This window comes from Nycticebus coucang, chromosome 8 (assembly GCF_027406575.1).
Source record: "Nycticebus coucang isolate mNycCou1 chromosome 8, mNycCou1.pri, whole genome shotgun sequence".
In the NCBI taxonomy this organism is placed as follows: Eukaryota; Metazoa; Chordata; class Mammalia; order Primates; family Lorisidae; genus Nycticebus; species Nycticebus coucang.
Window position 1 is genome coordinate 109,519,292 of NC_069787.1, and position 25,823 is coordinate 109,545,114.

At 38.4% G+C, this 25,823-nt stretch overlaps 1 protein-coding gene across 3 annotated transcripts in view; it reads left to right on the forward strand.

The window, feature by feature from the left end:
• Positions 1–25,823, forward strand: part of PLS1 (plastin 1) — a 133,988-nt gene that overhangs the window by 71,387 nt on the left and 36,778 nt on the right. For all 3 annotated transcript variants that reach the window (XM_053598584.1, XM_053598585.1, XM_053598586.1), the window contains exons 2-6: positions 1,775–1,880; positions 7,731–7,894; positions 9,680–9,809; positions 15,022–15,154; positions 18,414–18,495. In XM_053598584.1, coding sequence (XP_053454559.1) covers positions 1,811–1,880; positions 7,731–7,894; positions 9,680–9,809; positions 15,022–15,154; positions 18,414–18,495 — 579 coding nt within the window. In that variant the 5' untranslated portion in view covers positions 1,775–1,810. The remainder of the gene's footprint in view (positions 1–1,774; positions 1,881–7,730; positions 7,895–9,679; positions 9,810–15,021; positions 15,155–18,413; positions 18,496–25,823) is intronic.

Below are 25,823 nucleotides of genomic sequence, written 5' to 3' on the forward strand. Positions count from 1 at the left end.
CTTATTTTCCGAGGTATATGTTAACTGATAGAACTAATTACATCAGTGTATAAGGAATACAAGATAAGTCATATTCATTTTTATCTTTACATTGAATGTCAAACCACTAAGTCTTTAAAAGTGAGTTGCACTGCTACATATCAGAAGTTCTTAAAAAAGTAATTCTTTTAAATATTAAGCAGAAATAAACGTGGATATGAACAAACATTTATCTACAAGGATATTCATTAAAATATATATTTTCTGAGACAAAGTCTAACTATGTCGCCCTCAGTAGAGTGCTGTGGCGTCACAACTCACAGCAACCTCAAACTCTTGGGCTTACGTTGATTTTCTTGCCTTAGCTTCCCAAGTTGCTGGGACTACAGGTGCTCACCACAATGCCCGACTATTTTTTTTGTTGTTGTTGTTGCAGTTGTCATTGTTGTTTGGCAAAAACCAGTTTGGGTTCAAACCTGCCACCCCCAGTGCACGTGGCCAGTGCCCTAACCACTAAGCTATGGGTGCCAGCCATAAAATATTATTAACAATGAAATGATTAGTGAAGCAATGCGAATACCCTGAAATAAGGGATTTATCAAGTTATCACATAGTAATATCACATAATAATTATTGAGTTATCACATAGTAATATGTGGCCCTTAAGTAACATGGAGACATAATGACAATGGCTTAGGACAAGAAAAAAAGAGTTAAGTACTGAAAGCACCACAGCTAAGAGAGTAGGGACACATTGTTCTTCCTCCAAAAAAGGTGCACACGGGCAGCACCTATAGCTCAGTGGATAGGGTGCTGGCCACATACACCAGGGCTGGTGGGTTTGACCCAGGCCAGCTAAAACAACAACAACAAAAATAGCCAATAGCCAGGCATTGTGGCAGGCGCCTGTAGTTCCAGCTACTTGGGAGGCTGAGGCAAGAGAATCACTTCAACCCCTGAGTCTGAGGTTGCTGTGACACTATAGCACTCTAACCACTTGAGACTCTGTCTCAAAAAAAAAAAAAGTGGGGGAGGGGGGGAGTTACACACGTGCTTAGACAATAGACCTGAAAGATAAAGACAACAAAAAGATAATGGTCAATATTTCTGGTGGGTAGTATTATGGGTAATTTAAATTTTCTGTCTAGGGCATTTGTCGTCAACATTTTCTCTAATGAACACCACCTTCTTACTTACAGTTTAGTCTTACATAATTTTTTTCTTTTTTAGTTTGTCTTACCTACTCAGAATAACAAGGGCAACAACGGGCCTCACAGACCTTGCACAGGGACGAGGAAAGGATGTGACAATGGTTGGATATTGTAAAGCAGAACCTGAAACCAAAAAATCAATCTCAAATGAGCATACTCTAGCTTACTTTATTTTCTTTTTGCATTACTCATGTCTTTAAATCGTACTTTTTGACCACATGCTTTACATTTATAAATGCTATGCTTGTCTCAAACTTCAAATGTGTATTTTACTGAAATGGTAGGATAAAATATAAAATTGTGCAGGCTATTGAGAAATATAAATAAAAATTATACAGGCTATTGAGAAATAGCCCTGTAAAAGCACAAAGTGTGAAAAACAGATATTTCTTCCCTTTCCTGAGTCTTAGTTATTATTTAGGAGAGTATGTTACCGGGGGACCTGATCCTATGTGTTTCCTATGTGTTTCATCCACATCTAATGGATGATTTCTTATAGAGAATGTACTTCCTTTATACCTTATGTTGCTTAGATAAATGTTTCCAAAGGGCTAATGTTCTTTTTATGATATTGCTTCTCCTAGATATAAAGACCTGAAGGTAATCTTTCCTGTCCAGAGATGGAAAACAGTACTACTACCATTTCTCGGGAGGAGCTTGAAGAGCTACAAGAAGCATTTAATAAAATAGGTATGCTTGAGAAAAAGTAAATATGGTATTACTGTTTGATGTGAGACTTCAAAATAGAACAATATCTTTTATTTCTTCTACTACCATCCAGTTATGTCCAGATTTATTCCTTTTTCTTTTCATCTAGGCTTCACTGGATTCTTTCTTTCTGAACGATAAGCTGAGACTGGCTTGAATTTCTAGGTGAAGTGGACTTTGAGTTCTTTGATCACTTTGTTGCAGAATAATTCAGGTTAATGAATGACCGTGTAACTTAATACACTTAACATGGTATCCTCATTACAGAAAAAAAATATAGAAACACTTCCTTGTGTATAAACTGAACTCCCTGGCCCTCATGTCTTTGTCACTAACAGTAACACTTTCTGACTTTATGCAGAATATTTTTAAAATCTGAATGGCCATGTGTCTTATTTCCTTCTCCCTCATGCATAATTAAAAAGTCTTAGTGTTGTTTTTAAAGGGTGTATGTCTCATTTTTCTTCTTTTACTTTTTAAAGCCATTTAGTGTTTTGTCTTTATGACATTATCATTTGACAGTTTATATTTTTCTTCCAAAAAAATTTTCTCATACACCTTTGGATCCCAATTCTTTTGCATTTTGCTCTTAGGAAATCCACAGTAAACAAAGAAAATATAATTCCAGTTTTTTTCCTTTAGTCTGCAAATGCATGCAAGTGAAAGGTGAAGCCAGTGAAAGGTGAGCACAGTGAATAGACACTGGGATAATGACACCATCATCTTAGCCCCTTACTCGTCAGCCTCCTCCTCCAGTGCAACAGAGCACTCCATGAAAAGCAGGGTCATATGGTAGCCCAGGGAGGATCATAGTTGGTCTTGTGGTAAGATTTCTCTCAAACCTAGAGAATAATAACTAAAGCTAATGTAGGTAAAATACAGTGCAGAATGAGTTTTGGAGACCAATATGAGGAAAAAATTACATTTAAAAAGTAAAGCTGTTAAAAAAAAAGGTAAAATTCAGCTCATGATTTACAGATCATTGCAAATTGGGCAAATCTCTAAGCCCTTCCCCTTTTGCCTGGGAATGGCATATTTATTATTAGAGCATTGCATGAATATGGTATGATTTTTAGAAAATTATTAATCATAAATGTTACAGAGAATTATATATAGCGCCTAGAATCTTTTCAAGACAAAAACTGGGCAATTTTTGAAATGTTCTGTTCATTTTGAGCATTGAAACAGAGGAAGTAATAAAAATATATTTCCTACTTCTATATTGATATCATTTTACAGGTGCAGTTGGTAGCATGAATAAAATTGCTACCCAGCTCTTAGTAAAACAAATGAATTAGTAATTTATTTTATTTGTTTAGTACACCAACTTTATGACTCATATGTATAATCTTGCAATATTTATCTAATGATATTGAATAAACAATTCAGTGATGGAACAATTTTGACAGCAAGATAATTTGTTCTGAGGGAAGTGCTCAGAGTGGCAGAATATGTACTGGCTGACTTTATTGACAAGATAAAGTGCTACTCGTGAACTCAGCAAGCCCTCTGCTAATTTATACCAGACAACTTTTCTCAGCAACATAGGGACATGTCCCTCCAACATTACTAGAAGGGTATCTGAGGCCACTAGTACAAGAGGGAGTTAAAATATTATTCTGTTTTCCTTCTTTTTTTATCTTTGTGAAATTTAAATAAAATATACATAACAAAATTTACCATTTTAAACATTTTGGGGTATATACTAGCATTAAATACATTCACATAGTTCTTGATCCATCACCACCATCTCTTTCCAGAACTTTTTTCATCCTCCAGAACTGAAACTCCATACCCATCAAGGGTCCTCAAACTATGGCCCGCGGGCCACATGTGGTGGTGTGATTGTATTTGTTCCTGTTTTGTTTTTTTACTTCAAAATAAGATATGTGCAGTGTGCGTGGGAATTTGTTCATAGTTTTTTTTTTTTTATTAAACTATAGTCCGGCCCTCCAATGGTCTGAGGGACAGTGAACTGGCCCCCTGTTTAAAAAGTTTGAGGACCCCTGCATTAAATAATAATTCTCCATTTTCTCCTTCTCCTCCAGCCCCTGGTAATCACCACCTTTATTTTCTGTCTGTATGAATTTGACTATTCGAGGCACCTCATATAAGTAGAATGATACAATTTTTGTCTTTTTGTGACTGACTTATTTCACTTAGCATAATACACTCTAAATTCATCCATGTTGTAGCATATGTCAGAATTTCCTAACTTTTAAAGACTAATACTGTATTTTGCTTATCCATTCATCCAGTGGTGTTCATTTGGGTTGTTTTCACCTTATTTTATTTTATTTTTTTTTAAAGAGATGGTGTCTCGCTCTGCTGTCCAGGATAGAGTGGAGCGGAGTGATCATAGCCTCTAACTCCTGGGCTCTAGCAGTCCTCCTGCTTCAGCCTCCCAAGTAGCTTAGACTTGCAGGTGCCCTACCATCATGCCTGGCTAATTTTTAAATTTTTTTAGAGATGAAATGGAGTCTCACTGTGTTGTCCAGGCTGGTCTAAAACACTTGGCCTCAAGTGATCCTCCCGCCTTGGCCTCCCAAAGTTCTGGGATTACGGGCATATGCTGCAGACCCAGCTATTTCCATCTTTTGGCTGTTGTGAATAATGCAGCTATGATCCAGGTATACAAATCTCTGTTCAAGTTCTTGCTTTCAGTTATTTTGAGTGTTTACCCAGGAGTGGAATTGCTTGATTATATGGTAATTCTTATATTTAAGTTTTGGAGGAACTACCATGTTGTTTTTTTTTCTTTTTTCTTTCTTTTTTTTTTTTTTTTTTTTGTAGAGACAGAGTTTCACTTTATCGCCCTCGGAAGAGGGTCGTGGCGTCACACAGCTCACAGCAACCTCCAACTCCTGGGCTTAGGCGATTCTCCTGCCTCAGCCTCCTGAGTAGCTGGGACTACAGGCGCCTGCCACAACACCCGGCTATTTTTTTGTTGCAGTTTGGCTGGGGTCGGGTTTGAACCTGCCACCATCGGTATATGGGGCCGGTGCCCTGCTCACTGAGCCACAGGCGCTGCCCTCTTTTTTCTTTTTTTTAATTAAGTCACATACATAGATCATGGATATATTTATGACTTTGTGGAATTCCATGTGTTGATTATTTGTACAAATTGGAGTGTGTTCATCCTACTAATTAACATAGCTTACACCTCATTTACTTAATCACGGTGTTAAGATATTTGTGTTCTATACTTGATAGATTTGACTTGTACCCTTGCAATATGCTCCATAGGTATGGTCCCACCATGAAACCTCCCTCTATCAAACCACCCCCTCCCTTCCCATTTCCTCCCCTTCTCTCCTTCATCTGGACTATAGTTGTGATTTATCTCTCATATGAAAGCGTGAGTGATTATTCCTATATATATATTTTTTTAAGGTCTTTTTATTTTATTTTTATTTTTTTATTTTTTTGTGGTTTTTGGCCGGGGCTGGGTTTGAACCCGCCACCTCCGGCATATAGGACCGGCGCCCTACTCCTTGAGCCACAGGCGCCGCCCCTATATTGTTTTTTATAGTGAATGTATTATCTTACATTCCCACTAGTAGTATATGAGATGTTTTCTCCATCTCCTAACAACACGTGTTTTTTTTGAAGATACCATTCTCATGGGGGTAAAGTAGTATTCCATGGTTTTGATTTGCATTTTCCCACTGATTAATCATGTAGAGCATTTTCATGTGCTCACTGGCCAGTTGTTCAAGCCCTTTACCTATTTTTCAATCAGTTTATTTGCTTTGTTGTTGAGTTGTAAGAAAGTCTTTTTTTTTCAAACTGATTTTTTTTTTTTTTTTTTTATTGTTGGGGATTCATTGAGGGTACAATAAGCCAGTTACACTGATTGCAATTGTTAGGTAAAGTCCCTCTTGCAATCATGTCTTGCCCCCATAAAGTGTGACACACACTAAGGCCCCACCCTCCTCCCTCCATCCCTCTTTCTGCTTCCCCCCCCATAAACTTAATTGTCATTAATTGTCCTCATATCAAGATTGAGTACATAGGATTCATGCTTCTCCATTTTTGTGATGCTTTACTAAGAATAATGTCTTCCACTTCCATCCAGGTTAATACGAAGGATGTAAAGTCTCCATTTTTTTTAATAGCTGAATAGTATTCCATGGTATACATATACCACAGCTTGTTAATCCATTCCTGATTTTTATGGTTATTTAACCTAAGCCTTTATCTGCTCACCTCTAACAATAGAAATAATATTAGTAACTACCTCAAAGTTGTAAGGATTTTATGAGATGATGTGAGTCAAGTTCTTAACAAATTGCTTGGCTCAGAATCCTATTGCTCTGAAAAATAAACAGAGTCAGCTTTTATTTAATTTTGTTAGTTTAACATGGTTAGCAGGTAAATAACTTCCTCAATCTTCTTTATTTTTAAATACTTCCCATCATACTGCCAGCTGACTCTGTTTATTTTTCAGAATTATGGGAAACAGTTCTGTGCTGGTGATATACTAATAATGAGATTTTACTCTAAATTCAAAGAAAGCAATATTATTATGATATCAATTAATTTAGCTGCCTTCTGTGATTATATCAATTTTTTTTTTTGGTAGAGACAGAGTTTTACTTTATGGCCCTCGGTAGAGTGCCATGGCATCACACAGCTCACAGCAACCTCCAACTCCTGGGCTTAAGCGATTCTCTTGCCTCAGCCTCCCGAGTAGCTGGGACTACAGGCACCCACCACAACGCCCGGTTATTTTTTTGTTGCAGTTCGGCCGGGGCCGGGTTTGAACCCACCCCCCTCAGTATATGGGGACGGCGCCTTACCGACTGAGCCACCATATTCCATTCATCTTGAACATAATTAATTCTAATACTTTCATATGAGATGTCCAAGGAAAGGTTTCTATCTTTAATATTAATTCAATTATAGTGACGAGAGCTCTTTTGCTGAGAAGAAAAAGAAATATAGGAAACAAACCAACTACTGCCAGATAGACACCTTGTACATCATTGATCCAGGCAACAAATAAAAAAAATTCAAAGCTCTGCTGCCAACTCTTGGTAGAAGTGTTTTGTGTCATTTTTGTTCTGAGTCAAGATGTAATATCTTATCTCTAGAGAAAATCTCAGGGAAGGGCTTCTCAATGATGACGTGAAAACACATGAAAACTTACTGCCAAAAATCCAAATATAGGTATGAATTTCTTGAACACCTAATCTCAAAATGACATCAAACGTGATTCAGCATACATAATAGTATCATAAATATATAAGGAAGGAGTAATGAATTATTGACAAATAGAACAGCAACCAAGTGTAGAACAAGATTGCCTTGTGTGTATTTTATATAATGCACATATTTTATATGGAATGTGGGGCCAGCAGATTCATTTTGTAAATTTCATCAAGAAGTTAAAGTTCAGGTGGGTGTTGCCTTTTGACTATAACTGGTATACAGGGTGGCCATAAAGTTCAAGCGCAATTTAAAATAGTGTGAACTTTATGGCCACCCTGTATATAAATATCTGAGACTTCTTCATGGTTAGTTCTTTGACCTTTAATCATGTGCTAAAACTGGGGTTTTCTATCTATCAGAGCAATGGCTATATACTGTATACTTAAAATACATATAGTGGCCCTAAATCTATGGGGATAAACTATTTAAAAATGAGTTTCTTAATAAAGCATATAGTACACTTTGTACAGTTCAGGTGCAGGAAAAAAGGATACTGCCACTTGTGAAACAAACATGAAAGATTCTGCATGCCTATGAATCCCCCAAATGGCCTTCTGAGTACACATCTTCAGTAAAAAGTACAAATGATATTTGATAGCTCATAATATATCTTTACAGATATTGACAACAGTGGATATGTCAGTGACTATGAACTTCAAGACCTGTTTAAGGAAGCAAGCCTTCCTCTTCCTGGCTACAAGGTGCGCGAGATTGTGGAGAAAATCCTAGCAGTTGCCGACAACAATAAAGATGGAAAAATCAGTTTTGAAGAGTTTGTGTCAGTAAGTAATCTAATTCTCTCCTAGCTACTGATCATTTTGTTTCAAACAGAATTTTAATTAATATTATTGCTAGCTTTGGTTAGTTGCAGCTGTAGAGGCCACAAAAAGCATTGTGTTTAAATGATGATTATAATAATAATTATTATTGCAGAATAATTTATACAAATAACATTTCCTACTAATTGTTCATAAAATAAAAGAATAAAAATCACTCTCAAATTTTGGAATGGAAGTCAGGTTTAAGTAATAGTAGTTCATTCTCTAGAGCAGCGGTTCTCAACCTGTGGGTCGCAACCCACAGAAACTGTATTAAAGGGCCACAGCATTGGGAAGATTGAGAACCACTGCTCTAGAGTAACTACAGACTTACAGACCATTAATACAATTGCATAAATATTTATGGAATACAAATTATCGGGTTTTGCATTATTTATTCATTAGGCAAATATTTTAGCTTTTCCCAAGCTTTGCTAGGCACTGTAAATGATGTGATGAGTAAAAAAATACATGGTCCCTGCTTTCATGGAGTTTACATGTGATGGGAAAGGCTGAATCATACAAATGGATAAAAGATAACTGTGATAATTGTTATGACAGAATGGTATGGGTCCTATGAGAGTTTGTAGTGGAAGGAATTGCACTTGAAGGGTAGGTTGGAGAACCCAGGGACTCAGAAGGTGTTCTCGAAGCTATGAAGACTGAGTGGAGTTCTAAAGACAGATGCTAAATAGGTAAAGGTATGTTTGGGAAAATGAATGCTATGAAAGGGAGGTAGAAGAGACAGTATGTGTAGAGGCGTTTTGGCTTTAGAAGTGATGGATACTCTCAAGCAATTGAAAAAAGTGTTAATGTGGCTGGAGCTGAGATGGTTAAGGATAAGGCATGTAACTGTAGAAGTAAGTCAGAATCAGGTCACATAGGGCCTTATAGAATTTTTGTCTTTATTATAAGAGCAATAGGAAGCCAACGAAGTAGGAGGAATAGAATGTGAAGTGACACGATTGGATTTGCAGTTAAAAAAAACAAACAAATCACTTTGGCTGCTGCATGGAGAACTGATTGCATTTAGTTTTGCCAGTCTCTGGAGAGTCCAGTGAGACAGTGATTAGGAGAAGGAGTTTCTTTTTTTTGTAGAGACAGAGTCTCACTTTACTGCCCTTAGTAGAGTGCCGTTGAGTCACACGGCTCACAGCAACCTCCAGCTCTTGGGCTTATGCGATTCCCTTGCCTCAGCCTCCCGAGCAGCTGGGATTATAGGTGCCTGCCACAACGCCCGGCTATTTTTTTGTTGCAGTTTGGCCAGGGCTGGGTTTGAACCCGCCACCCTCGGTATATGGGGCCGGTGCCCCTACTCACTGAGCCACAGGCGCCGCCCGGGAGAAGGAGTTTCTATAAGCCTATGCTATTTCCTATTAAGAGCTAGCTTATTTAACATAGATACATTTGAGATGCTTAGTCAGAAAAATACCTTCATTAGAGCATTCTTTTATCTTTATCATATAGTTATTTCTTATGTTTTCAGGACAAAAGATTATGGCAAGTCAATAATTACAATGTGTTCAATTTAAGCTTAGTTATAATAAAATTTATTCCAGTGGTTGGGATGCAAACATTTGTCCATTTTGTTATAGGATGAATGATGAGAGTTATCTGTGTATATAAACAGTAAGTGCACAAATACATGATTAGTATTTATTTTGGAGTCGTTTCAAATCAATAAAGAAGTCTAAATATCTTTCATGTTGCCAGATGATCAAGTCTCAATTTTACTATATTCCATTCCAGCTAATGCAAGAGTTAAAAAGCAAAGATATCAGCAAAACATTCCGAAAAATAATTAACAAGAGGGAAGGGATTACTGCTATTGGAGGAACTTCATCTATTTCCAGTGAGGGCACACAGCATTCTTATTCAGGTAACTGGTCACTTCAAATTTGATCTTTTAGTCATTGAGTCATTCATTAAGTGCCATATTTCATCAAATCTAAGATGCTGTTCATTGTGATTCATACCATTATTTTATGTACTATTAAAGGAAAAAAGAATACTGCAGATGACATTATAACATGCCATTGAATTTGAAATGCATCTGTTTCAGAAATGTTTAAATAAAAAAAATCCTAGAGGTGTTGAAATCAATGAATTCCTACTATGGTTCAAACTCAGTCTATGTCAAAAATATTAAACACAACAAAAAAGAAGTTGTTTGTACATTTCAGCATTGGATGTATTTAATAGTGGCTTTCGAAAGGCTTTTTCATCGTGACTTATAAGGCAGCTTTACATTTAGATCTGATCTAGGAATGGTAGAGAGGCTTATTATAAAGATTTTTCTCTTCCATTTTCCTTTTTTTTTTTTTTGTGGTTTTTGGCCAGGGCTGGGTTTGAACCCACCACCTCCAACTCCTTGAACCACAGGCGCCACCCTCTCTTCCATTTTCCAAGAGCTGAGATAATGTGATTCATTTGTTATCAAACAACCAAATAACTGGAGAGCACAGCACCTGATTTGCTTGGTCTGATAAAATCACTGGATTGTTGCCCAGTGGGAAATCCAGAGTCACATTACTCTTAAGATGATGTGTCTTGCTCTGTGTTAAGCTTCCTTTTCAAGATCAAGATGTTGAACCTTTGGCCAAGTTCCTATTATTTATATGAACATAATTAGAGCTATGCTTTTTGACTTTTGGGCAAAATTCCCTTTAACTTTTTTTTTTCTTCTTTCTTCCTTCGTAATCTGAATCTGTTAATTATCCTCTTGATTCTCTTCTTTCCCTATTTAGATTTTCCTTTAATGATACACCCAAATTTCTCCCATCTGTTACAATTTCTATTTTAGCCTTTCCCACTAGGGAAGTAGTGGTAAAGGCCATGGTCTATTATTGCTACCTTCACTTTTTGAAAGGTATTTATTCGCCTCTTAAGATTTTAGAGGTGCTGTGTGATTCTATATTATAAGCAGCTGAGAGGTGAGGCAGGGAGAAAGAATAAAGTAGGCTGAGTTTGGGACAACTGAGAATTGAGACCGGGAGAAATGAATCAGGGAGCAGCTGTTATATTAAACATTGCTGACTAGCAATTTTATGCAGAATCTATCAGTGTTTTTGGGTAACTTGTGACCAGTCAGCAATGTGTTAACGCAATTTCTGCCCGCAAATGTACTGAAATGTTTTTTTGTTTTTTTTCTTTTCTTTTTTGTTTTTCTCTTTTTTTTTTTTTTTTTTGAGACAGAGTTTCACTATGTTGCCCTTGGTAGAGAGCCGTGGTGTCACAGCAACCTCAAACTCTTGGGCTTAAGCGATTCTCTTGCCTCAGCCTCCCAAGTAGCTGGGACTACAGGTGCCTGCAACACCTGGCTATTTTTTGTTGTTGTTGTTGTTGTTGTTGTTGTTGTTGCAGTTGTCATGGTTGTTTAGCTGGCCCAGGCCAGGTTCGAACCCACCAGCCTGGGTGTGTATCTGACGCCCTACCCACTGAGCTACGGGTGCCTCCTTGACATGGTTTCTTTTTAAAAAGAGAAAAAACAAAAGGAAATTGAGATATAATATACATTCAGCAAAGTATATATAGCTCAATGAATTTTTACTGTGTATACATTCATGTACTTGTCAACCAGGTAAAGATATGGAATATTTCCATTACCCTGTGTGGTTCCCTCATTCCCTTAACAGTCAGTAACTATTCTTCCTTAGAGGTAACCCCCTTTCTGATCTCTGTCATCATAGATTTTTGTTTACTTGTTTGTTGAGGTATAAGATATACATAATAAAGTAAATAAAGAATACTATTTCTAGGTATATGATCAGATTTTTGACATAAGAATACACCCACATAACTATTACCTTGAAGGTACAGAATGGTTTTTTTTTGTTTTTTGTTTTTTGTTTTTTGTTAATTGTTTTTTTGTAGAGACAGAGTCTCACTGTACCGCCCTCGGGTAGAGTGCCGTGGCGTCACATGGCTCACAGCAACCTCCAGCTCTTGGGCTTACGCAATTCTCTTGCCTCAGCCTCCCGAGCAGCTGGGACTACAGGCGCCCGCCACAACGCCCGGCTATTTTTTTGTTGCAGTTTGGCCGGGGCTGGGTTTGAACCCTCCACCCTTGGCATATGGGGCCGGCGCCCTACTCATTGAGCCACAGGTGCCGCCCAAGATACAGAATGTTTAATGGCTTTTTTAAAATAGTAGCTTTATTGAGATAAAGTTGACATAGCATGAAATTGACCATTTTAAAGTATGCAATTCAGTAGTTTTCAGATGTTCAGAGTGGTACAATTATCATCACTATTTAATTTCAGCACACTTTCATTATGCCTAAGAGACACTCCTCATCAGCAGTCATTCCCCATTTCCCCCTTCCCAAAGCCTCTGCAACTATGAATCTACTTTCTGTTTATTCTGTATTCTGGAAATTTTACAGAAATGGAATCGTACTGTAGTGGCCTTTAACAGGCTTTTTCAATGGCATAATTTTTTTGTTGTTGTTGTTGCAGTTTTGGCCGGGGCCAAGTTCAAACCCACCACCCTTGGTATATGAGGCCTACACCCTATCCACTGAGCCACAGGTGCCTCCCATTTTTTTTTTTTTCATGTCATGGTGTTGGGTTTTTTTTGCAATTTTTGGCAGGGGCCAGGTTTGAACCCACCACCTCCAGTATATGGGGCCAGAGCCCAACTCCTTGAGCCACAGGCACTGCCCTTCAATGGCATAATTTTAAGGTTTATTCATGTTTTAGCATATATCATATTTCATTCCTTTTTATTGCTAAATATTCCATTCTATGGGTAATATAAATTTTGTTTATCCTATCATCAGTTGATGGACATTTGGTTTGTTTCCACTTTTTGGCTATTATGAATAATGCTATATGAACACCCATGAACACATTTTTGTGTGGACATATGTTTTGAATTCTCTTAGGTATATACCTAGGGGTGGAATTGCTGGATCTTTTGGTAACTCTCTGTTGACATTTTAAAGAATTGCCAAACTGTTTTCCAGAGTGGCTGTACCCTTTTACATTCTCATCAGCAATGTATGAGGGTTCTAGTTTCTTCACATTCTTGCCAACACTTGGTTTTGTCCATTTTAAAAATTACAACCATCCTAGTAGTTGTGATGTGGTATCTCGTTTCTGGTTACTATACCTGGAACATCCTCCTTCTCCCTGCCCATCTTCACTTATTGAAAACCTATTTTTCAAATAGTAGCTCCCCCCTAAAGCCTTTGCTCGGTCACCCTAACTAAAAATGATTATATCGTCCTTTAAATTCTTAAAATACTGCAGATATATCTCAAGTGGTGTGTTGTATTTCCCTCATGTTGCATTTCTTTGCATGTTTGTTTTATAATTACAATAAAAATTCCTTGATGACAGGTGCACTATCTTAGTGATCTTTACTTATTTTTTTATTTCAGGTCAGTGTGAGGGTACATACAATCAGGTTACATCGTTTGCATACGTAGGGTAAAGTCCAAGGTGTAGTTACGTCCTGAAAGTATGCCATATACCTGGGTGTTACACCTATTGGGTGGGAACTTACTGAACCCCCTTCTCACATCCCCCTTTCTTGAATTTAATTGAATTTTGCTCTCATGTGGGCCTGTAGTTATAAATCTACCAGTTTTAATTTAGTACTGAGTACATGTGATGCTTGTGTTTCCATTCTTATGATATTTTACTTAGGAAAATGTTCTCCAAATCCTTCCAGGTTGTTAACAAAAGCTACAAAATCTCCATCTTTTTGTTTTTTTATCTATCTGAATAGTATTCCATGATATACATACATCACAATTTATCAATCTATTCATAGGTTAAAGGGCATTTAGGTTGTTTCCACATCTTGTGATTGTGAATTGAGCTGCAATAAATATTCTAGTGCAAGTGTTTTTGTGGTAAAATGACTTTTTTCTTTTGGGTAGATACCTAATAATGAGATTGCAGGATCAAATGGAAGATCTTCTTTTAGTTCTTTGAGGAATCTCCATACCCTTAGTGATCTTTAAATTTCTGGATTCTAAGTCTCTCTAAGGAAATATGAATGGTGAGGCAAGATGATAGGACAGATTGATATGTACAAAGAAGGAATATTAGTAAATGTTTGTGTCTTTGTTGATTGTATATTTGTGATGGATTAAATTTTGGGGATACCTGCCAAATTTTTCCTTAGAAAAATTACCTATTTCTAGGACCTGGGGCAATCATGGGGAAGGCTAGCTCATATATATAACCCCTGGGGGGGAATCTATTTTGAGAGTCTGTATTATAAGGGTTTTTCACATATTGAGATGTGTGAATTGTTTTTTGTCAAGCAACCAAGTGACTGGACAGCACAGCACCTATATGGAATTATATTTATGAAACAACAACAAAGTTGTAGAACATTTTTACTCCTTCCTGTTTGCCCCACTGCATAGCCCAACATTTCCTGCCTAAAGATCAGTATACCCCTACTAAAAGCCATACACTGAGAAGTTGATGATGAAGAATGTCAAGAGTAGTGTTGGTATCAAGATTTGTGTCAGTTTTCATGTGTTAAAAATTCCACAGAAATGGAGCTGTTTTATTCTTGACTGTATTTGGTGTTTCTGTCATAGGCCCCAAATCACAGTTCTCTAAATCTTTTTTCAGGGGTGGAATTTATTGCCATGGATATTTGTTTCTTGTATTTTTTTTTTTTTTGCAGTTTTTGGCCAGGCTGGGTTTGAATCCCGCCACCTCTGGCATATGGGGCCAGCGCCCTACTCCTTTGAGCCATAGGCGCCGCCCTGTTTCTTGTATTTTTTATTTAAATATACACATATATTCATTCATCTATTTATTTGTATATTTTCTCTCTTATGCTATGCTTCTGATTCATTAGATTTCAAAAGCAATGCATATTTGGAAAGATCTTTGAATCACCCAGGTATTTATTGTGCTCATTTACAATACATACTTTCTCTCCTCTAATATGGTGAGATGAAAAAGTGGAATGAATTCACCTTTCTCCTTTTCTTAAACCTTATTGTGTTTTCGTAGAGTTTTAATAAATGTCATTTATTATCTTTGAGCAGAAATTAAAATGTGTGCAGTATAATAGGGTTTGTCACATGAGATTTGCCTACCAAGATTTTTTCTTTTCAGAGGAAGAAAAAGTAGCTTTTGTTAACTGGATAAACAAAGCCCTAGAAAATGACCCTGATTGTAAGCATCTTCTACCCATGAATCCCAGTGATGGCAGTCTTTTCAAGTCACTTGCAGATGGCATCCTTCTTTGGTGAGTCAAGCATCTGGTTAAGACTTAATTATTTATATTTATTTGTTTTTGAGTCAGAGTCTTGATCTGTCACTTAGAAAGCAAAGGTGTCATCATAGCACACTGCAACCTTAAACTCCTGGGCCCAAGTGATTCTCCCACCTCAACTTCCCAAGTAGCTGGGACTAAAGGTGTGCATCACTACGCCCAGCTAATTAATTTTTTCTTTTTTTAGAGACAGGGTTTTGCTACATTGTTCAGGCTGATCTTTTTTTTTTTTTTTTGTGGAGACAGTCTCACTTTATGGCCCTTGGTAGAGTGCCGTGGCATCACACAGCTCACAGCAACCTCCAGCTCCTGGGCTTAAGCGATTCTCTTGCCTCAGCCTCCCGAGTAGCTGGGACTACAGGCGCCTGCCACAACGCCCGGCTATTTTTTGGTTGCAATTTGGCTGGGACTGGGTTTGAACCCACCACCCGCGGTATATGGGGCTGGCGCCCTACTCACTGAGCCACAGGTGGTGCCCTGTTCAGGCTGATCTTAAACTCCTGGCATCAAGTGGTCCTCCCACTTTAGCCTTCGAAAGTGCTAGGATTATAGGTGTTAGCTACCTTCTAACTTTAGGTGTTAGCCACCACACCTGGTTAGCTAACTTCTAACTTCTACTTTCTTTCTGTCCTCATTGATGAGCATTCTATGAAAACTATAATTCAGCAAATCAGTTATCTTTTGCAATTAGCTGGTTCTTAGGTTGTGAAGGGTTTCTACTGCATAGAAAATTAAGTACCACTGTATACCAAATTTTTTTCAAATACAATGTCTTATTTTTTTGGTATCATTTATATCTATTGCCATAAAATTCCAGGAAGGTTTTTAGTTATTCCTCTGATGCATTTTAAAATGTTCATAGGTTTGTTTTTTTTTTTTTCACTTTCCAGGGAGAGAGAGAATGTTGATTATTGACTAGACCAGGAATGTGAGGAAATGCAAAAGAAAGACATACCTTATTTGTACCTAAATGAAAAGAACGTTTTTTTTTTTTTTTTTTTTGTAGAGACAGAGTTTCACTTTATTGCCCTTGGTAGAGTGCCGTGGCGTCACACAGCTCACAGCAACCTCCAACTCCTGGGCTTAGGCGATTCTCCTGCCTCAGCCTCCCGAGTAGCTGGGACTACAGGCGCCCGCCACAACACCCGGCTATTTTTTTTTTATTGCAGTTCTGCCGGGGCTGGGTTTGAACCCGCCATCCTCGGTATATGGGGCTGGCGCCCTGCTCACTGAGCCACAGGCGCCGCCCTGAAAAGAATGTTTTAATTCAGTCTTGTGTTATCCTTGGCTCTTTGCAGTCTGTTTTCTGCACACTAGATTGTAACTCACTCAGAGCATATCTTTGTCTTTGTTGAATGTATGATTGTCCCAGAACACTTCTTTGTGCAAAGCAGGTATCTTTTTTCCTTAAGTTTATAAAAACACAGAATACAGAAAACTTACAAAGAAGAAAGTAACCAGCACAAATATTCTTACCACAGTTAACTATTAATAGCCTGGAACTATCCTTCCATCCTTTTTCTGCTTTTACTTAAAAAGAAAAATAAAACCTACCCATAAGCACACAATACCAGTTTTTAGGACATTGTGTATAAAATATACTTTGACCTCTACCTACAATTCTAATCTCATTGACCTTCAGAGAAATTATTAATATAAATCAAATGGGTATTTTCCTATTTTTGTTCTAAAAGATGAAATTTATTCTTAAAAATATAGAGGCAAAATTTACTCTTCATTAAAATGTCAGAATTATTGACATCTTATATGAAATCTCTGGCTTCTTATTTTTTCTGTAACCCTAGTAATCTTAATAGTGTTGATACCACTTTCTGAAATTTGGCTTTTTAATAATTTCTTTGTTTACATTTCAGGCTGCTCAACATTGATGATCATTAAGTGAAATTAAGAGAAAATTCACATAAAGAAAATGCAGATGGTTAATAAAAATGATAGGTTGGCCATGGTGGCTCACACCTGTAATCTTTAGCATATTGGGGGCCTAAGATGGAAGATCGCTTGAGGCTAGGAGTTCAGGATGAGCCTGGGCAATATAACAATACCTTGTCTTTACAAAAAAAAAATATTTAAAATTAGCCAGGAATGGTGGTATGTGACTGTAGTCACAGCTGCTCAGGAGGCTTAATTGAGAAGATCTCTTGAGCCCAGTAGTTTGGGGCTGCAGTGAGCTTTGATCACACCACTGTACTCCACTCTGGGTGACAGAGTAAGCCTTTTTAAATAATTTTTAAAAATTATTTTTTTTTTTAAAGAAAATGCTAAGATTACCATATTAGTGAGTAATAGATTTATTTATTTAGAAAAAAAATAGATTTTTGGGCAGCGCCTGTGGCTCAGTGAGCAGGGCGCCGGCCCCATATGCCAAGGGTGGCGGGTTCAAACCTAGCCCCAGCTGAACTGCAACAAAAAAATAGCCGGGCGTTGTGGCAGGCGCCTGTAGTCCCAGCTACTCGGGAGGCTGAGGCAGGAGAATCGCCTAAGCCCAGGAGTTGGCGGTTGCTGTGAGCTGTGTGATGCCACGGCACTCTACCGAGGGCAATAAAGTGAAACTCTGTCTCTACCAAAAAAAAAAAAAGAAAAAAATAGATTTTTTTTCTTTTTGGAGACAGTGTCTTATTCTGTTACCCCAAGCCAGAGTGCCATTGCTTGAGCCTAGCCCAAAGCAACTTCTAACTCCTAGGCTCAAGCAATCCTCCTGCCTTAGCCTCCTGAGTAGCTGGGACTACAGGTGCCCACCACCAATGCCTGATTAATTTTTCTGATTTTAATAGAGATGGGGGCTCACTAGCTCAGGTTGGTCTCCAACTTCTGACCCTAAGCAGTCCTCTCACCTTGGCCTCTCAGAGTGCTAAGATTATAGGCATGAGCCACCATGCCCAGCCATATTTCTAGATTTGAAAAGTTAAGTTCCTGACATGAATTACAGTGTAATTTTTTTATTTTTATTATTATTTATTATTATATATTTTTTTGAGACAGAATCTTGCTATCTTGCCCAAGCTAGCCTCAAACTCCTGGGTGATCCTCCCACCTGAGCCTTCCAAGTGCTGGTACTACATGCATGTGCCAATATCCTCAGCCTACAGTTTAATATTTTAGAGAAATGATTTGGTATTATTTTTCAGAATGTAACTATTTTGGCTATTTGCAAAAATAAACTAAAAAACATTTCTAGGAGATTTAACCTCAGTTATGTTCATTTTCTCTTTAGCAAAATGATTAATTTATCTGAGCCAGATACAATTGATGAAAGAGCCATTAATAAGAAAAAGCTTACCCCTTTCACTATTTCTGTAAGTATTTGCCCTTTGCTTATAATCATGTTACTAAGCTGAGAAATGTAAGACCTTTATAAAAGCTTTGATTTGATATAATTTTATTTTCCTATGAATACTGGGTTTTTATTAAATAAAAATTCAACTGCATTTTACAATGATTGCAAATTGTTAATTGCATAATTAACAAAGTACTTTGGATAGCATGGCTTTTTTTGTTGGTGTTTGGTAATTGGGAAAGGAGAAAAGAGGAAAAATACTCAGTTTTCCTAACCAATCTTTCCAGAGGTACATAGTTGGGTAATAAAATCTGAGTGGGCTAATCTATTGAAAAGATCCTGTCCTTTAGGCTTGGTGCCCATGGCACAGTGGTATGGTGCCGGCCACTTGCATCAAGGCTGGTGGGTTTGAACCTGGCTAAACAACAATGACAGCTGCAACAAAGACAACAAAAAAATAGTTGGGCATTGTGGTGGGCACGTGTAGTCCCACCTACCTGGGAGGCTGAGGCAAGAGAACCGCTTAAGTCTACGAGTTTGAGGTTGCTATGAGCTGTGACGCCACGGCACTCTACCGAGGGCGACATAGTGAGACTCTGTCTCAAAATAAAAAAAAGATCCTTTATAATATCCACCGCATCCTGTAGTCTTCCATGATGAGGAACTACATTGTTGTATTCTAGTAATTCACTGTGATTTATAACAAACCAGTGATGTCATTCTATTGTGCACTTTTGTTAAACCACTTATGTGACTTTAATAAACATGGTAAACTTGTTTACTGACTACAAGAGGTCTATTAGTGATTTATATATTGCACAGCATTTTCTATTTGAGTTTGACATGTAGAATCATTTTTAATTTCGTGGCATTTGATAATCATAATAGCTCACCTAATTTTAAACTAACAATCTTGCTGTGTAAAAGGAAAAAAATGGTGTTGCGTTCAGTGAATGTTTGAAAAAAGTACTTTGGATGGGCTTCATTATTTAAGTTAATTCAGGTTATATATTATTATAATTATTGAGTTATTTAAAAATTTTTTTATTTTGCTTTCAATTGGCTTTCAATCTTCTTTTTTTTTTTTTTTTGGTTGCTATTTTTATTTGCTTTTCACAAGTAAGATGAAAGTGAAGCAGTGAAGATGTGTGCTGTAGCTCCACTCATTTGTCAATGACACAGTGAATTCTTTGCTAAATCAGATGAAGGTTTTGAACACTGGAAGAATATTCCCTCACCTTTTGTGTTTTCACAATGTAACACACAACCATATTCTTTTAATTCCCCAATTTCTTTTTTTTTTTTTTAAGCAGAGTCTCACACTGTCGCCCTTGGTAGAGTGCCCTGGCATTACAGCTCACCGCAACCTCCAGCTCTTAGGCCCAAGCGATTCTCCTACCTCAGCCTCCCCGAGTGGCCGGGACCACAGGCACCCACCACAACGCCCGGCTATTTTTGTTGCAATTGTCACTGTTGTTAAGCTGGCCTGGGCCAGGATCAAACCCATCACCCCCGGTGTATGTGGCTGGCACCGTACTGGCACTGTGCTATGGCACCAAGCCTAATTTTTCTATTTTAAATAGAGACAGGATCTCACTCTTGCTCAGGCTGGTCTCAAACTCTTGAGCTCAAGGGATCCTCTTGCCTTGGCCTCACAGAGTGCTAGGATTACAAGCATGAGCTACCATGCCTGGCCCTGGCTTAGGTTTCAAATGCATCTCTCAGGCTACTATTTGGAGAGTTGGGAAAACAAAAGAGTATAGGGAGAGAAGTAGAAGTAGGAAGATCAGTTAGGAGTATCAGACATTAAGTAGCAATGTCACCCAGGCAGAGTCTGAGGTTCAAGGGAAAGATAAGGGCTGAAGATGTGTTCTGGAGTCATTAGGCTGTAGATGATATTTAAGACCATCAGGCTGGATAAGGAGATCTGGCATAAGTTTGTTATATTAAAATATATTTCCCGGGGTGGCACCTGTGGCTCAGTGAGTAGGGCGCCAGCCCCATATGCCGAAGGTGGCTGGTTCAAACGCAGCCCCTGCCAAACTGCAACAAAAATAGCCGGGCGTTGTGGCAGAAGCCTGCAGTCCCAGCTGCTCGGGAGGCTGAGGCAAGAGAATCGCCCAAGCCCAAGAGCTAGAGGTTGCTGTGAGCTGTGTGACATCATGGCACTCTACCTGAGGGCGGTACAGTGAGACTGTCTCTACCAAAAAATATATATATATATTTCCTGGCCGGGCACAGTGGCTCATGCCTATCATCCTAGCACTCAGGAAGGCTGAGGCAGGTAGATTGCCTGAGCTTAGGAGTTCGAGACCAGCCTGAGCAAGAATGAGAGCCCATCTCCAAAAATAGCTGGGTGATGTGGCAGGCACCTATAGTCCCAGCCACTCCAGAGGCTGAGGCAAAAGAATCAATTACTTGAGCCCAAGAGTTTGAGTTTGCTACGAGCTGGGACACCACAGCGCTCTAGTGAGGGTGGCATAGTGAAACTCTGTCTCAAATAAAATAAAATAAATTTCTTTTTTTTTTTTTTTTTAAAGAGACGGAGTCCCACTTTATTGCCCTCTGTAGAGTGCTATAGCATCACAGCTGACAACAACCTACAACTCCTAAGCACCGCCTATAAAATAAATTTCTTTCTTTTTTTTTTTTTTTTTAGAGACAGTCTCACTTTATCACCCTCAGTAGAGCGCTGTGGCATCACAGCTCACAGCAACCTCCAGCTCTTGGGCTCAGGCGATTCTCTTGCCTCAGCCTCCCAAGCAGCCGGGAATACGGGCACCCGCTGCAACGCCCGGCCATTTTTTTGTTGCAATTTGGCTGGGGCCGGGTTCGAACCCGCTAACCTCAGTATATGGGGCCAGCGCCCTACCCACTGAGCCACAGGCGCTGCCCCTAAAATAAATTTCTTATTTCTCTTCTTTTCAGTTTGCTTGTCTCAGGTATTGGTCCATGGTTCCTTTTCTTTTCTTTTTTTTTTTTTTGAGACAGAGTCTCACTATGTGGTCCTCGGTAGAATGCTGTGGCATCACAGCTCACAGCAACCTCAAACTCTTGGGCTTAAGCAATTCTCTTGTCCCAGCCTCCCAAGTACCTGGGGCTACAGGTGCCTGCCGCAACACCCAGCTATGTTTTCTTTAGAGACGGGGAACTCGCTCTGGCTCAGGCTGGCAAACCTGTGAGCTCAGGCAATCCACTCAGTTTTCAATCTTCTTACTTCAAAGTTTTTCCTTCCTTCCTCCCTCCCTCCCTCCCTCCCTTCCTTCCTTCCTTCCACAGAGTCTCACTTTGTGGCCTTCAGTAGAGTACTGTGGAGTCATAGCTCACAGCAAGCTCCACCTCCTAGGCTTAAGCGATTCTCTTGCCTTCCAAGTAGATGCGACTACAGGCACCTGCCAGAATGCCTGGCTTTTTTTTTTTTTGGTAGAGATGGGGTCTCAACTCTGGCTCATGCTGGTCTTGAACCTCTGAGCTCAGGGCAATCTACCTGCCTCGGCCTCCCAGAGTGCTAGGATTATAGGCGTAAGCCACATGACCGGCCAATCATTGTGTTATTTTATAAATGAATACTTGTTTGATGCCACTGTGCTTGTTGGTTAAAAAAGTTACACTGCAGTATTATCACGTTTTACCATTTTACAAAATTTTAAACTATTCTTTTTGTACTAGATAGTTCTGTTCGTTTCTCTATACAGATCTGTGAAAGTGCTACACTTTTTTCTCCAGATCGCTGGACCCAGGGGTGGACATTAATATTTTTACTATGTACCAGTCACTATTCTAAACACACTGTGTGAATTATCTGTTTGGTAGTCCTCCCAGCAACTCTATAGTAGGATGTATACTGTGATTTTACAGATAGAAAACAGAGGCACTGACAGAGTGGCAGAGGCAGGATATGATCCCAGTGGTCTACTGCCACAGCTCATCCTCTTAATCACAATGCTGTACTGCTCCTTTTTTTTTTTTTTTTTGTAGAGACAGAGTCTCACTTTATCGCCTTGGGTAGAGTGCTGGGGTGTCACACAGCTCACAGCAACCTCTAGTTCCTGGGCTTAGGCGATTCTCTTGCCGCAGCCTCCTGAATTGCTAGGACTACAGGTGCCCACCACAATGCCTGGCTATTTTTTTGTTGCGGTTCGGCTGAGGTCAGGTTTGAACCCGCCACCCTCAATATATGAGGCCGGTGCCCTACTCACTGCCACAGGAGCCGCCCTGTACTGCTACTTTTATGTGGTGGTAGTAATAGCAGCTATTTAATGTATGATGTGTCATCACAACAGTAGCTATTAATCAAGCTACTTTAAATTATTTCCTGTTTTTGGTAAATTCAATCTTGATTTTGCTAAAGTTGTTAAGTATCTTCTATAGGAAGCTCTAGAACCTTAGGACAGTGGTACATGGTTAGTCCTGGACTGTCCAAGGGGGTGCCCTACTTCCTATTGTCTTTGAGAAGTAGAGAATTGGATATTTACTACTTGGCTTTCTTCTCCCCCACTTGCCAATAGTGTTGCATATCCCTAGTAGAAACTATCATTCTCAGAGAAGCCCATTTCTAATTGCGATTGCTAAAAGATTTTTTTCTTCATCTGATGTTCATGATTATTGAAAATATTCATATCTACTTTATTTTAGAACACATTATCTCATATTTAGATTTTATTTATTTATTTTTTTTATAGAGGCAGAATCTCACTTTATCGCCCTGGGTAGAGTGCCATATGTCACAATTTTTTGGCACCAAATTGTGTGACATATGTCACAATTTTTTGGCATCAAATCTGTGATGCAGCATAACTTGCTATTGTATAAATTTATTGTTTGGTTATACTTTTAATGGTGATGTGCAGTGCATTAGAAAATAAAGAAAAAATTTTATAAATATTTTGCAGTAGTTACAGAATAAATGAGGGACTAAGTATTGTATAGTTTTATTTTTAGAGATAACATTCTTCCAATATGAGTATGGATAATAGCGTCAGTCAGGTGTTCAACTGTTTTTTTTCTGCCACTCATTGGAAAAATAAGAGTTGCTAGGCCATACTTTAAATACACAAACAGAAACAAAAGCTGATTGCATAAAAAGGTTCATGCATACTTTTTTGTGATATCCAACACCACAGATAAGCAAAAAAGGCCTCACATAATCCACATGTGGCTATGGGTGGCAGGTTGGGAAACTCCTGGTAAGTTTTTAGGATGGTTGACAGAGGTACTAATATAGAACAAGAAAAGACCTGAGGATTTTGAGAAGGGGCAGAGTGTTTCTGTGGATATTATATCTGTCTTGCTTGTTCAGGATTTTAGAGCTCTGGGAATAGAGCTAGTGTCACATGAAATCTTACACGTAGGAGGCCTATTTCATTTGGGAAAGATTGTAAAGATTGTGGTAATATTGTTTTTCCTTAAATTAAGTTTATGTGGTACCATGATATATGGAAGGAAAGAATGATAAAAGACTGAAAAAGTTGTACAATAGTTATAGAAGCAACGGAGAAGGGCAGGGAGAGCAAGACTCTTTCATGATCTTAGACACTTCTTACCCTTTTTTCTTTTATCCAATGTACTACGGAGCTGTGCTTGTGTTTGCTTTTCATTTTTGAAAGAAACAATAATTATATGAATAAGACTGCAAAATTGATGGTAGTGATTTTTGGAACTCAGTCAGGAAACTAATGCAAGGTAATAGGAAATTGAATCTGTTCATTACTACATGTAAATAAAAAAATCTAGTGCAATAAATATATTCATATGCAAAATATATATGTTTATACTGTATATTTACATAAATGTACAAAAGTACACATACATACGACCTTAATTTTATCTTACATAAAATTACATTTTAAGTCGGGACAGCATTATAAATCTCATTTGGACATTCTAAATGGAGTAAAAGTGATGTTTTTTGTTTTCTTTTATAAGTTCACAGGGTAAGAGAATTTCTATAGGCCAAGATTAGAAACTAGAAGTATAAGTTTATTTTATATTAGAGGAAGAGAGTGGAGAGAAGAGATGAGAAAGAGAGAGAGAGAGAGAGCAGGGAGTGAGAGAGGGGAGGAGGGAGAGAAAAGGAGCAAGAGAATGGTATGGCGCCCAAAGACAGAAAGGAAGAATGCCAAACCAGAGTAAAAGTGATGTTGTGTAAAATAAGGATGAAATCTGAATGATGAATTGTGCCTTTATTCTCATTGACCCAGTAAGTATGTAAGAAAGCTCTCTAAAAATCATTAACAAAAGTGTACTCATCTGAGCTGGGCATGGTGGCACGTACCTATAGTCCCAGCAACTCAGGAGGCTGAGGCAAGAGGATCCCTTGAGCTCTGGAGTTCAAGGCCAGCCTGGGCAACATAGTGAGATCTTTTCTCTTAAAAATAAAAGTTTACTCATCTGGAATTAACCAGCATGGGAAATGAAAATTTGCAAAGTAATATGAATTAAAATGGAGAAAACTTACAGTATGTGTGTATTTGAGACTATTAATAAAGGGCTAGTTAATTCATCAAAATAAAGGGGACATAGAAGCCTTCTAAAACAGCAGTACAAATTTTTCTACCTGGTGAGGTGAGCTTTATCTTGGGCATAGTCAGTTCATTGATGCACAAAAAGGATGGAAGAAAATACATGCATAGTCCAAGATAAACTGCCAGTCTTTTGTTAGTATTCCTATAAGGTGGGGTACCCTGTCTTACAGATATAGGACTCTCAAACACAGGAAGGACTGCCTATCTTGTGTCCTAGTTGTTTGTGGTTCCCCATTGTTCTTGTCTCTCTCCACCAACACAAGTCTTTTTTTTTTTTTTTTTGTTATTTCACTTTTTATTCCAGGGTCATACAAAGCATTGTCATCCGTACTATTTAGCAGTGGCTTTCAATGCATTTTTGCCATGATTCACAGTAAAAAAAAAAATTACACATTACATCACAACTCAGGCCATGTATATCCTTTCGTCATCCCTTCAGTATGTAGATACTGAACACCTGCTATATGCCGAACACTATTCTATGCAGAATACAATAGTGAACAAAGAGGAAGGAAAGAGAAAAGGAGGGAAAGAAATCCTTGCCCTCAAAGACCTTACATCCTAGTGAGTACAATGCACACCCATAGGAACACACTGAAACAGAAGATTCGGGAAACAAAACCACTTCTCACTATGGGCAGTGTGCTGGATGCTATTTTTTTTTTTTTTAAAGGTCACACCCCATTAAGCCCTATATTGGTGTCTCAGCAATGGGTTGAGACTTGTACAATGAAAAATGCTGTCTAGATAATCTATGACAAAGGCAGTGTGTGTGCTGTTCCCATTTTACAGATTAGAACAACATTCAAAGAGAGACTAAGTG